This window comes from Vombatus ursinus, unplaced genomic scaffold (assembly GCF_900497805.2).
Source record: "Vombatus ursinus unplaced genomic scaffold, bare-nosed wombat genome assembly UNPS02014799.1, whole genome shotgun sequence".
Classification (NCBI taxonomy): domain Eukaryota; kingdom Metazoa; phylum Chordata; class Mammalia; order Diprotodontia; family Vombatidae; genus Vombatus; species Vombatus ursinus.
In genome coordinates this window covers 30,311,922-30,326,148 of record NW_020954577.1, presented here as the reverse complement: position 1 = coordinate 30,326,148, position 14,227 = coordinate 30,311,922, and the positions used below count along the sequence as shown (strand labels likewise).

Below are 14,227 nucleotides of genomic sequence, written 5' to 3'. Positions count from 1 at the left end.
TCTTTCTGACTTTAGGCTCAGTGGGTCTATGTACTTGGTGCCGCCTAGCCATCCCTTATTCCTGGAATGTGGAGTCCTCTTCCTTTAAGATGCTGCTCAAGCACCATTTTCTGCATGCAATCTTTCTTGGGCCCCCCCGCAATAGCTAGCTCCCTCCTTCTCAAACTACCTTAAATTTAACTACCTTGTGTATATGTATTTATTGCTGTACATATTTTTGCATATGCTTGTCAACCCCATCAGAATATAAGCCCATCACAAGTAGAAATTGTTTTTTCCTGAGTACCTGTATCCCCAGAGCTTCATATGCAATAGGCATTTAATAAATATTCGTTGATTGATTGATTGATTGATTAACTTGTCCAGTTAGGTTTGCACAGCTAGTAAGTTTCTGAGGCAGGGTTAGAACTTGGTTCTTCCTAATTCCGAAACTGGCCCTTTATCCCTTGACCAACTCTACTAAGAGTTTCCATACCAGTGGGGAGGGATGAGGCCAGTTGGAATGTGACCAGTACAGAGAAGGAGTGAAATTCTGCTGTGAGCAGACTCACTAGGCTGACGGAGAATTGACCCGAGCTGCATGGATGGACCTTGAGGTCGACTCTTGGGGTATTTCCACACCACCATCGAAAATGAAGAGGAATGCCAAGAATGAGCTGGGCTTTTACTGCCTGTCAGGTTTCAGTTCTTGACTAAATAAAGACTTTTCCGTGGGGAGAGAAATATGGGTCCTTGTGTGGGGTGGGTTGAGGAGGGTGGCTGTTTTTTAAGCAAACACTCGTTCCCCTCTGCTATTAATCACTGGCTTCCATAACACTTGAGAAGTCTTTGCACTGGCAAAACTATTCTCCATGGAGACAGATTCCTAGACAGTTTTAAAAACCTGTGAATAAAATCCATTAACCCCACCTGATGGAAGACTTCTGACACATGGTGTTGTTGTCAAGTAAAGGTAAAAGAAGAAGAAAAAGGAGGAAAAAAAACCTACCCACTTTTTGAATTAAAGAGCTCAGATCCTTCGATATTGACAGAGAGTATGAATGCCTTGGGGACGCAGGTAAAAGCTCTTACTTGAATCTCGGCAATCTCTCCTACCTGTGAATTGCTGGAGTTCTGAGAGAGCCTTTAATGTTGTTTAAAATAGAAAGTAAAACTTGTGGGTTGGAGCATCTGCTTTTAAGTTAGATTTAAAAAACAGCAGCAGCAGCAGCACACTACAAAGCCTGTAAAAAAAAAAAATCTGAGATAATGCTGGGTCTTCTTCCTTTCGTGGGAAGCCTTTTCAGAAGAGTCAAGTAGAGTTTTATTTTATTATTTTTATTTTTTTTGTATTAATCTTTTTTAAGTTTTTAAAGTTATTTTAAACTTAAGTGCAAAGAAAAGATAAGAAAAAAAAAACATTGCCTTATCCACAGCAGAATGAGAGGATTCACTATAAAGCCGTAAATTTCCATTTCAAGATCAAGTAGGATTTTAAAGAAGCACATATTTTAAAGAAGCACTTAACACAGTGCCTGGGACGCAGGAGGTGTTCGATAAACATTTGTTGGATGGCTCGGTTGGTCTTCCTACAGTGCCTGTCTAGAATATGTAGGATCCTGGATTTCAATCTGGAAAGGGCCTTGGAGAGCATCTCCTTTTTCAGGTGAGGAAACTGAGGCCCAGAGAAGATGTGATTTGTTCAAAGTCACACAAATAGGGTGTTAAGATCTTAGTTCTAGAGCTGGAAGGAGCCTGGTCAACTCCTTCATTCTTACTTGACTTGCCTAAAGTCATGGAGTTCATGGAAAAGCCAGCACAAAACCGAGGTCTTCTGGCCCCAAATCTAGCTTATTCCCCCCTTTGGCATCACCTTGTCTCCATATATTGACAGAATCACTGAATGGCTCATTCATCCAGCTTCATGTCAGAGTATTCCTCCTTAAGATCATTGAAAAATGCAGAATCCATCTAGTACGACCCCCTTATTTTATGGAAGAGGGAGTTGAGGCCCAGGAAAATTTAATGATTTGCTCAAGTCACACAAGTGCTAACCATTAAAAGAGACTCCAGTGTGCCAGTGCTATCTCCAGATTCCCCCATATTGATTATTAGATCATAAACATAATTGACAAGATCCCCTACTCCACAGTGTACTAGGGCTTGATCCAGTTGGCCCCATGTCCTCCACCAACATCTTCAAATATGAAAAGAACCAGAAGTCTTTAGCACTTTGGTGGGGAACCTTCTCTGGAGATTTATGGAAGGATTTGGGCAAGGAGTGGGCAGGATGAGGAAGACACAGATAGGTTGCAACTGGCACCAGTGGATAGACTCCCCCATTGATGAGGTATGGCACCATCAAAGTATTGGAGTACTAGTATTGAGTTTAATGGATGTAGAAGGCAAGAGGAGAAGAAGGGCATTGGTTGTTCAAGTAAAGTAGGCCGTTGGAAGTCAAAGGGAAGGAAGCAAGAAGATAAAAGCATCGGTCTTGAGAACTGGGGCTGGTGGAAGGGCTATTTTTGGCACTGCTGAACACTGGGCCAGTCATTGTCTTTATTGATTGGTTAGTGGCCCCTTTCCAAGCTCACCTAAGTCCATGCCATTCAGATTTCATTGTTATTGATTTTTTTTTAAAAAGTGCCTGTCAACAGGCTAGAGAGCTGTGTTTTTAAGAACCCGAGCCAAAAGGCTTTCATGTCTCTTTTCTGGCCTTATATTTGCTGACCACTCTGCTTAATAAGGCATAGGCCTGACTGTTACTCTGACTTAAAAGCCTTGAGAACATAGACACCATCAAATCTGCATAAGAAACGTCCCATCAGAGAGCGTACTTGGCTACTCCTAGAGAATAGTGAGTCTTCCGGCACAATGGTTGGCCTGCCTTGGTGTCTTAGCTACTTGGGGAATCGGGGAATCACAGAACTTGAGAGCTGGCCAGCTAATCCTCACCTGGAAGTGAACTGTACCACAACTGATAAGTGGTCATCTGATCTCTGTCGGAAGACTGCCGAGAGTAGGGCACCAGCCCTGGAGTCAGGAGGACCCGAGTTCAAATCCAGCTTCAGACTCTTACTAGCTGTGTGACCCTGGGCAAGTCACTAAACCCTATTTGCCTCAGTTTTCTCATCTGTAAAAAGAGCTGGAGAAGGAAATGGCAAATCACTCCAGTATCTTTGCCAAGAAAACCCCAAATGGGGTCACGAAGAGTTGGAACAGTTGAAAAATAACTGAACGACAGCAAAAGGAAAAGGGAGAAAAATCAGTTCAGCAAAATCTAACTTGCCCATCCACTAAGTTGAATAGTGTATGCAGTGTCTTACCTTTGGAAAGAAGGGAGGACGGAAGGTTTATTCTCATCTCTCTTCTTTGGGCTTAAGCTTGCAGACCTCTATAATCTCATTGTTGGAAGGGAAAAGTATAGATCAATAATTGCTCTGTGACCGATAGGCTTGGAGCACGCCCAGGACAATCAGAAGTGAACCGACTTGTCCACGGTCACACAGTAGGGTTACAAGCGGAATTTGAACTCGGGTCTTCCTGACTCCAAGGCCTCCCGCTTATTCTCTGTGCCATTATTGAGACTACTGTATGTATTTGTCATCCCTGAGTTTTGATGCTCCCTTCCTTCTCTCCAGAGGGTTGGCGCCTCTGGGCCAGGGAGTCGAAAGCTTCCATGCATTCATCTTGGAACACAACAGCCCCTTTAATGAAAGATTTCCCAGGAAAGCAAATCCACGTTATTGACTAAAAAAGTGTTTGAGAATCTGTAGTTTTCATTTACTCACGTCCTCTCCAACCCCCATTAAGAACCAAAATTGCATGTAATCGTGTTACCAGACAGAAGAGCCAGAAGCTTCGGTGGAATTGAACTTGGGTAATTTTGGTCTCAATAGGCTTAGAGATTAGCCCAGGGCACCAAGAGGCCGTCACAGGTCAGTATGTGTCAGGGGCAGGACTTTCTGATGCAGAGGCCAGCTCGAACCATTGAGGCTCATACCTCGCTCAGTGGCGTGTTAACAGCCCAAGTGATTTGGAAGAATCCCAAGTGACTCTCAGGGCTTGGGCTGAGGGTCCCCTAATCAAATAACATTCCTACCGCCACACCCATATAACAAAAAGTAAAATAGGAGATGCTCGAGATGTTCTCCCAGGAGGAAGAGGGAAGGTCACGCTGTTTACTCAGCCAAAAATGGCCCTGAGGAGATCACTGGGTCTGTACGCCAAAGGCCGGGTCGCTGTTTCTTGGCCTCTGGGTGGTGTTGGAAATGACCTTTGTTCTCGTCTCTTCCCAGAGGAGCAGACGGGCAGGCCCAGCTCGAGAGAGTAGCCCCCTCTTGGTAAGAGGCCAGTCCAGGAAGGCCGAGAAAGGGTGGGGTTGGGAGGGATCATGTGGGTGGGTTTGGTTTTGTCTTTGCTTTAAGAATCCATCGACCAGGTGTTTCAGACGACTCCTTCCTGCATCACCTGCATCAGTTAGCCTTGGCCCAAGATGTCCGTGAGCCCCCGCTTGACTTTTTATGTCCAAAGCCTTCCTTTTCGTTCAGGGAGAGCCGACAGCCTCCAGGGCTACTGTAATAATAATTAATAATGATAATAATAACAATGTTATATAGTACTTTAGAATTTGCAGTCTTCCTTACATGTATTACCTCGTTTGAACTTTGTGGCAACCCTGTACTTTGCACTCTGTACCATGGGTATCATGACCCTATTTTACAGCTGAGGAGACTGAGGCTCAAAGAGTTGAGCAGCTTGCCCAGGGTCACACGATGACTGAGACAGCATTCGAACTCCAGACTCTTCAATCCAGTGCCCTATCCTCACGACCTTTTATTTTATGCATTGACAATCATTATTCTTGGGGGGAGGGAGAAGCATCCATAGGCATCCACAGTGCCAAAGGGATGAATGTCACCTGAGGCATAACTAAATAAAATAATGCCTTATCTAATCTAATCTCTGACCGTCTAATAATCTGGAATGAAAGTGTTACCTCAGTGTGCAGTATTTATTACGTTGTGTCTGAAACTAAAGTCGTTTTACGATTGTTTACGTTTTTCTGTCACACTGTAAGGTTTCCAAGGCTCGCTCTTCTCAGCAGCAACCCCAATGAGGTGTGGGTAGTGCGCCTATCATCCCCATTTTACAGATGACAAGACTGAGGCATGGGGAGGTTACTGGCAGGCCTGTGACCATGCAGTTTGTCAGGGCTGGGAGGGGGGGGATGCACTCAGACTCGGGTCTAGTGCTCCACTCTGCCCTCACTTGAGTGGCAGTGAATCTAGTTGGGAGAGATGTGCAGTGTCCTGAAACATGCCAGATTCTTGGGTGGCAGGATCCTCAGGAGAAGTAGGGGATCAGCATTTTGCCTGAAGCCCCAAATCCCAGGAGATGGGAGATGGGAGACGGGCTCCACCCTGCAGTGTTGTCCTTGGAGGTGCCCCTCTCCGACCGCACCAGGGTGGACGTGGCTTTTGCTCCATTTTGACTCTGTGGTCCTTGAGGGCCCGGCGAGGGTCCCATGGAAGCCTCTGGTGCTCTGCTGGTGCCGTCCGGGTCCTCGGGGGACGTGTCTCTGGGGTCCGTAAACGTGGGACAAGCAGGGGCGGCGCCAGTCACGTGTCCGCTTCCTTATCTGCCTGGGTTACTTTCTACCCTCTTCTGGGTGTTGTTTCTGACCCTTCCTTCTTGGTCTCCTCTCTGGACTCTGTCATTTTAATCAGCAAGGAGATAAAGTGTTTCTCTCTCTCTCTCTCTCTCTCTCTCTCTCTCTCCGCCCCCTCCCCCTACCAGAGCTTTTTTATCCTAGCTAGAATGGAGCCTTTCCTGTCAGGAATATGTCAGGAACAGTGACAAGCAGCCAGAGAAGGAGATGGCTAGCCAGCTTGGAGTCAGACCTGAGTTCGAGATCGGTCTCTGACATAGACTTGCTGTGTGTCCCTAGACTAGTCACTTACCCCCTCACTGCCCAAGACAACTCTAAGATTGTGAGAGGAGACAGTCTATGTAAGTGGAGGGAGTTTTCTCGTCAGGATTTTCTGAGGCTGATGAAATGACATACCTACTCCAAATTAAAAAAAAACAAAACAACTGACAAGCTATCGAGATGGGAATGAAGGTCATTTCCAGAATTGCTCAGATACCAAACACAGAAGATATGTTTTACCTACACATATTTCTTTTCCAGATATTAGGGAGAATTTCCCAGATTGGCCTTTGAGCTCACCTCAGATACAGCAAAGCATTCTTACATGCTAGGGTAGGTTTGAGCTTACCCATACCTGTATGGCTGGAAGGGACTTCAGAGGTCAGAGGCCAACCTCCTCATTTTACAGATGAGGAAACTGAGGCCCACAGAGCTGAAAGGACTCTGGAGACCTCATATCTTTCAGATAAGAAAATTGAGATTTAGAGGTTAAGTGACTTGCTTAAGGTCAGGTAATAAGTAATAAGGGCAGGTTTTGAACACAGGCCTTGAAATTCTAAAACCAGTGATCTAGGGTTCTCAGAGAGGGAGGAGGGGATGGTTCTTCACCATCATTCAAGCCCTTCACACTTAAGGCTGGGCTGTCCCTCTTTAGTCCAAAATCAGCCATTCTAGCCCAGATGTCAAACAAAACCAAAAAACCCTAAACCTCCAAAATGGCGTTTCCTTGGATGTCTCTAGGAAGTCCTCTAAAAAAGAAAGCAACATGGTGAGAAGAAGGTCTGGCCTTGCGCATGTTCACACCTTCTTCCTTGAGTCCGCTGAGGAAGAGGTAGCGTCTTGTGCCCACCTTGCCGAGTGAGTCGTGTGAGAGCCCAGGCTGCCTTGGTTTACCCAAAGTGTTCATTGGTGTGTTCACAGGAGTCCTTGAATGCCAGGCCCAGGGCAGAAAACCAGAAAGGGGCCAAACCCTGTAGAGTCACCAAATCTCCGATAAGTCCCTCAGATAAATTCCTTTCCACCTTCCCGTAAAGCACGTCTCCTTTTGACCCACCCCGACTCTTCCAAGGCCTGGCAGTGCAGGAACTGGGGACTGCTCAATTTCCCTTTTAATCACTGTGCGTTTGAGTTTCTCACTTAAATAAACATCGGAGGAAGCAAATGCTTTGTGGCCACACTTGGAGGAAATGACCACGGTGGAAACTTAAACCCCTCTGTGTGCATCGCGGTTGTTGGGGCTTTACCATCAAGGTGGCCGCGTGGAAAGGAAATTCCTCGGTTGTGTGAGCCCACTTCCTGGACAGCCCGAGCTCAGCGAGAGAGAGGGAGAGAGGGCAGATGTGCCCTGACTCTCAACCCTGTTTGTGCCGCTTGTTTGCTGTCCTGGCCACATCCACCCTGGGCGCCCCCCTCGTGGCTCTGGAGCCATCGTGCTTTCTAGAGCCTTCTGTGGGGGGCTGCTGGGGAGCCTGACTGGGGCCAGCTGACCTTTGGAAAGGAGTCGCTATGAAAGCTCGGTCCAAAGGGGCACGCCCCCTTTCCCCACCTGTAATGGTGTGGGGATCCTGAGGAAGCTGTTCAGTGAGTTAGTCTAGAGAAGCCGACCCTCACCAGGGGTCCGTGAATTTGGTTTCTGAAGAGCATTTTGGTGACAATTTCAGCATAGTTGGTTTCCTTTGTAATTGTGTTTTGTTTTATGCATTTAAAAACATCATGCTGAGAAAGGGTCCAGAGGCTTTACCAGACCACCAGAGGGGTCCTAGGCACAAAAAGGGTTAAGAAGCCCCCATCCAGGGAGGATCACAGGCATACAGGTCCAGAGCTAGGAGGGGCTTGATGGACCATCTATTCTAACCCAAGATCCCCCCCCCCAATTTTATATATGAGGAGATTGAGACCCAAGGTCACCCAGCTAGGAAGGGACAGAGACGGTGTTCAGACCCAAGACCTCAGACTCCAGATCTGGCATACTTTGCCCTTGTTCACTTGTTTCAGTCATGTGCGACTGGATTTTCTTGGTAGAGGAACTGGAGGGGTTTGTCATCTCCTTCTCCAGCTCATTTGATAGATGAGGAAACTGAGGCAAACAGGATGACGTGACTCCCCCAGGGTCACACAGCTAGTAAATACCTCTGGTAGGTATTCCTCATTAAATGCTTTTTGACTGATTTATTGAGTATTAGTTGTGTGACATTGGGCACGCCACTTACGAATCAATCCGCATTGAGTAAGCATCCACTCTGGGCCAGGACCTTAGAGGGCTGTGACATGAAGCCAGGGGATCCGATTCCAAGTCTGGCTCATGTTCCACAGCACCGTCCAGGGACGTCCATCCTGAGGATGTAGAGACAAAAATGCAACAGTCCCCTCGCCCCAGGGAATTCTAGCCTGGACTCCTAGAGAATGTAGAGGTCATCTGGTCTATTGGTTCTTCGTCCGTAGGCAGTGGGCCCCAGGAGTCCACCGAGTTACTGCAAAGACTCCGGAAACTCCCTGGGCCTCAGTTTCCTCACCTGTAAAATGAGAGGTTAGGCTAGATGGCCTCTGAGGTGTTTTCTGGCCCTCAATCTATATCCTGTGATGGCCAATCGTGCATGTTCTCAGTCAGAAGGTTATACGACTGCTGTCATGCAGGGTGATGCGTAAGTTTTTGTTTTGTTTTTTGCTTTTTTGGTGAGGCAGTCGCGGTTAAGTGACTTGCCCAGGGTCGCGTAGCTAGTGAGTGTCAAGTGTCTGAGGCCGGATTTGAACTCGGGTCCTCCTGACTCCAAGGCCGGAGCTCTATCCTCTGTGCCACCTAGCTGCCCCTCTGTAAGCATTTTTGATGTTTGAAAGGGGTCTCTGTACTCAAAAGAGTTGGTTAAATCTGTACCAACCCCCTCGTTTTTATTGAATGCTGAAAGTAAATGACTTGTCAAAGTTACCCAGCTAGTCAATAGAAGAGCTATTCCTTTTCCCTTGGAAGGAGCAGCCAGTAATAATAATTATAATAATAATATTAATAATAATAATAACATTTATATAGCACCTACTGTGTACCAAGTACTTTATAAAATCTCATTTGATTCTTACAGCAACCTGGGGGGGGGGGCATGTAGATGCCGTTATTACCTCCATTTTGCAGATGAGGAAACAGAGGCACTGGGTAAGTGACTTGCCCAGGGTCACCAAGATAGTCAATTCCTGCGGTCACATTTGAACTCGGGTCTTCTTGACTCCAGGCTCAGTGCTCTGCCTTCTGGTGCCTCTAGCTTCCCCTCACAAATGAAAGGGGTGAAACTCAGCTTCCCTTTGGTGGGACATATCAGTCTATTGGCCTTGACACAGTGACAACACCAATGATTTCCATGGCCTGTCTGCTCTTAGATTACAAAGGTGCTGAGGTTTGGGTCTCTCTGGATCCTAATCCTGGACCATGTTCCCTGACTTTACAGTACCCAGGACAGGGCTCTGCCTGCAACTATTTTTAACAACTCTTTGTTGAATAAGCAGACGCTGGCTTATTTTACACAGGGTGTCCGTCCTTTCTGTCCTTACCTGTAGAATGGGGCGCATCCCACCACCCTAGTTACTGCATGAATCACATATAGTAGAGCCAGGGCTGGAAGGGGCCATTAAGGTCATCTGAGCCAATCCCCTCTTTTAATTTCTTTTCAATCAGACATGGGATTTCATTGACGTAGGTATCTCCTAGTGAGAAAACCGCTCCTTTGCCAGATGAGGAAACTGAGGCTCACAAAGGGTTAGTGACTTGTGATAGCAGAGCTGGCTGTAGCTTGGGTCCTGGGGGTCAGCCCTCCACGTTGTTACTGTGTCTGCTGTCTAGGACGATTAGGCAGAAACGCTTGGAAAGATGAAAGCACCATCAGTGGAGGCCGCTAGTGTTTGCACTACCACTGGGCCCTTTCTAAGTGGGGGATAAGTAATGGCTATGGGGGTACTGCCAGGGTGGGGGATTTTTTTATTTCTTCTAGTAGACAAGGGCCAGGCTCCATCACAACGCTGACCCAGGATCTCTTCATATTTATAAATGAGCAGCCCCAAGCTGCACCCTTTAGCTTCTTTCAGAACATCCTCTTCTCCTGCTGTTCCCACAGAGCTGCATTTTTCTTTCCATTTTTTGTATGCTCACCAGAGCATGCAGGCCTCAGCCCCTTTTCGGTTTTTTTAATTAAATTTTTTTCAGTTAAAATATTTATTTTTTCTCTCTCCTCCCTCTCCCTCACTGGAGGAAGAAAAGAAAAGAAAAACAAAACCCTTGTAACAAATGTGCATCGTCAAGCAAAACAAATTCCCATGTAACTGTGTCCAAAAATGTGTGTCTCATTCTGCACATTGGGTCTGTCATCACTGCTTCTCTGGAATCACTGGGGATCATTGGACCCCAAGCGCCTTGTAATCATCATTACATTGGAGGAATTAATGTAATCTAGGGACTTGGGGGAATATATACATATGCATATAAATATTTGTTATATATAGATTATAGATGTGTGTTCAGGAATATGTGTATATGTATGTATAAATGTGTGTATAATATATAGGAGATATATATAGATAGATATATGATAAACAAGATTAGGTAGGTATGTATGTGTATATGTGTGTCTATATGTATGTATACATATAAAACATACACATATACACATACACATACATACATATATACATACATACATACACACACACACATACATATACATACATATATAGAGGACGCAGAGCATTCCAGTCATGGGGAACAACCAGAGAAAATGCCTGGAGATGGAGTGTTTATTCCTGAAACAGGATCAGGAATGAATGAATATACGTCTGTGCGTATTAATTTATGCCTATACACATATACATATTCCTGTGTCTGGGATGCACTTTGCCCTCATCTCCACCCCCTGACTTCCTTTAAGGTCCCAACTAAAATTGTCTTTTCCTGGAAGCCTTTCCCAGCCCCTCTTAATTCCAGTGCCTTCCCTCTGCTAATTTTCTCCTCTTTATCCTGTAAATAGCTTGCTGTGTTTCTATTTGTTTGCCCGATGGTAAGCTGCTTGGGGGCAGGGACTGTCTTTTGCCTCTCTTTGTGTCCCCAGCGCCTGGCTAGGTGCCTGTTACACGGTAGGCCCATAATAAATGTTTATGGCTTGCTTCATTGTTTTTCTTCCTGGCGTCCAGTCGCTGTGTGAATGCACGGGCCAAGCTCAGGGCTGCGCCTCGTCCTTGGTGGGCAGCAGATGGATGCAGCCTGTTTTTCGCTCTCCCGTGGAGTGGCTTTGGTGGGGTGCTGCTGGCTGCCAACAAGGGCATCTTCCTGTTCTCCTGCTCAGAAGGAGAACCATTTTCACCTTTCTTGGCCAGGGGTCCGGGTGGGCTCTCCCACCTCAGAGGCAGGCGTCCCCTCCCACCTCTGGGTCCTCGGCGTGTCTCCTCTCTGCATCTTCCTTGCCTTGCTGGGCCCGGCCTTGACCTTTGCCTCTCCCCGGCCAGCAGTGGGGACAGCTGCTGACTTGCTGGACAAATTGAACAGTCCCTGGGGCCCCCCTTATGCTGGCCCGGGCTGATAGAGGGCTCGGTTTTCTTGCTCTCAGCCAGGGTGGAGTGTCTGCCAGGACTCTGTGGGTTATTACCTCAATCCTGAAATATGCCCCATGAAGAAAGTGTAGCCCACAGAGCACCAGAGGAGGAATGCACCACACCACCCTCCCCTTCCCCCCCATGGCTTTGTGGGGTGCCCGTTTCAGAAATAAAATCCAGAAAGCCACATCCCTATTAAAAAAAAAAAAAAAAGATCAATGCAAGACATTTAGCAAAGACTTAGGATGGGGATTTTTTTGTGGTGTGATGGAAAGAGCCGGGAGGCCTCAATTTATAGGGCAGTATGATGAAAAGAACCATTACTTCCAGTATCAGAGAATTGGGCTCAAAACTCAACCTAGGTCACTTGCCACCTGTGTGACTTTGGGCCGGTCATTTAACTTCTGCCTCAGTACCCTCATCTGTAAAATGAGAGAATTGGACCAGAGGCCTCTGGGGACTCCTCCAGCTCTCTCTCTGTGACTTTACGAGATCTTTAAAGCTCCCAGTAAACATAAGTTAGTGGTGTTCAGGCCTCGGGCAAATAGATTCTTCTTTAATGAAATTAGTTTGAGTTACGCTGAAACGGTAACCAGGAACAGACCTCGGTTTCAGCGTGCCGGCCTGTGGGACGTCAGGGCATCTAGATGGAGGCTTCTTAACTCTCTTCTCTCCCCTTTATTTCTAGTTTCAATGGCGCTTCTCCCGTGAGGACATGCACACCCGGCAGATGAGAAAATCCAAGTCTAAACTGAGTGCCCGCGAAAAACAGAAAATGGAAGAAAATGAGAAAAATCAGGAAGACCCGTTTCCCAGAGCTGGGGATGTAGGCAACTGTCTGCCTGCCTTAAGTCAGGTGGACGGGGTCCCAAGTGAGGATGGGGAAGGGGTCCCTCAGGAGCTGGGTGGGGGTCTTCAGGGGGCAGAAGGCAAAGAGGCGAACGCTAGCTCAGAGGTGAACGCAGCTGCTGACCGCAGGGTCCCCTGTGAGGCGGTGGTCACCTGCAACGGAGAGGATAACCAGGAGGAAGGGTCCGTGGTGGCCGCTGGAGCAGAGCCTCCCGCGCCAGAAGAAATCTGACTCAAAACAGTTTTCCGTGAATCGAGGAGAGTTTGGCTGACCGCCTTCCTTGGGAGGACTTAGGCGCAGACCGCTGTTTGACTTGGCAATACACCGCCGTGGTCTCTTCGAAAGAGAACTCCATACTCCCTCACTCCACCATATTTTGTTTCTGCACATACGTTTGAAATGTCTTAAAATGTAAGAGTTTGGGCAGTTTCTCCTGGTGTCTGAGAACCCAGGCCCTTAGCCCAGAAGCCCCTCACTCTCCTTTCCCTGGGGTTTGAACAATCCAATGCAAACTTCCTCTTTTGGGCAAAGTTCAAGTGGACTTCCCTGGGCCAGAACCAAGTTTCAGCCTGCCCATAAAGAATGCCAACACCCCCATTGCATTCTGCTACAATTGCCTGGCCCTTTCACAGGGTCAGCAGTACCCAAAAGTCCATGTTTCCTCATCCTTAGAAGTCCTTAAACACTCACTACTGCTTTGGCAAAATGGTGCTAGGCAAGGAGTATGGTACCAACTTCCCTGTGGAGATCTGAGAGTATTCCCATAGACATTAGTTATCTGGGGATGAAAAGTGAATTCTCTTTGCTTACCTGTTGTTGAAGTCCATTTGAGTGCTCTGTGTTTGTATCAATTCCCCCCCTCCCAAAAAAAAGAGTTTTTGTATCCAGTATGTCCAATGCATACATTTGCTTTGCTGTCATTTCAGGGTGGCCATATTTGGTTGGGTGCCCTTGCTTCATACAGTTTTAATCAGTGTATCATTGATGGAGTTGGTGCGCTATGTAATGCTGTGTCTATGAAGTATGTGTATTGTCTAGAAAGCCTTGTTCAGACTGATAAAATTAGGAAGAACACTCAAACTGTATTTACCAAAACAATGGCCTGTCCTTTCTTTCTTGCTTAGTTACTTAAAGCAATAAATCACCCTTGAGTTTAGCGCACTGCTGTTGAGTGCTGGTTATTTATCATGCCATGAAGGAAGCCTCCCCCTCTCTCTCCCCACCTCACAAGTCTCCCACTCCATGGGCCGTAGGTCCTTCCACAAGACTCTTAATGCCTACAGCTATGAGGGGGTGAGAGAAGAAAATGGGACCCATGGGGGAAGCAGCCCTTGGCTGGCCTGGCTGGCAGAGAAGTCGCTGGAACAGCCGCCCCGTCTGGGCACTGCCACCTTTGGTTTAGGAGGCATCCATGGAGCAGAGACCAAAGGGAAGACAAAGGAGACGCCAGGTAAGAGGTGGAGACGGCGGACAACCAGTGTTAAAAGAGCAGCCACTCTGTATGTTATTGAGGTCAGGCCCTTTCCTGTTTGCAAGTTTATTAAAATGTACATTTTTGTAATAAATTTTTTATAGAGCAGGTTCAACCCACTCAAATATGTTGCATGTTGCTGGGGGATTTTTTTTCCATTTGGATTGTGAGCTTTGCCTCCTTTTACTTGGGAGAGATTTCAGGGCCTCTTATGAAAAGAAGGGTCGGGAAAGCTGTTTGGACTTCATTTTTTCCCCCCATGACATTTTCCCAGAAGGATATTATTGTGTCTAGTATCTGTGCAGCATCTTGGCTCAATAAAACATTAACTCTTGGTGCACACCTCCTCTGTTCCTGGCTCTCTGTGTAAACAGTCACAGCTTCCAAACCACAGCTACTTTGTACGGGGGCTCAGAAAAGGCTAACGTTC

At 46.8% G+C, this 14,227-nt stretch overlaps 1 protein-coding gene across 1 annotated transcript in view; it reads left to right on the top strand.

Annotated features, from left to right (window-relative positions):
• Nucleotides 1–13,487, top strand: part of RFTN1 (raftlin, lipid raft linker 1) — a 156,461-nt gene extending 142,974 nt beyond the window's left edge. The window contains exon 10 of the mRNA XM_027871938.1: nucleotides 12,165–13,487. Within this exon, the coding sequence (XP_027727739.1) occupies nucleotides 12,165–12,557 (393 nt within the window). The 3' untranslated portion in view covers nucleotides 12,558–13,487. The remainder of the gene's footprint in view (nucleotides 1–12,164) is intronic.
• Nucleotides 13,488–14,227: the final 740 nt, after the last annotated feature.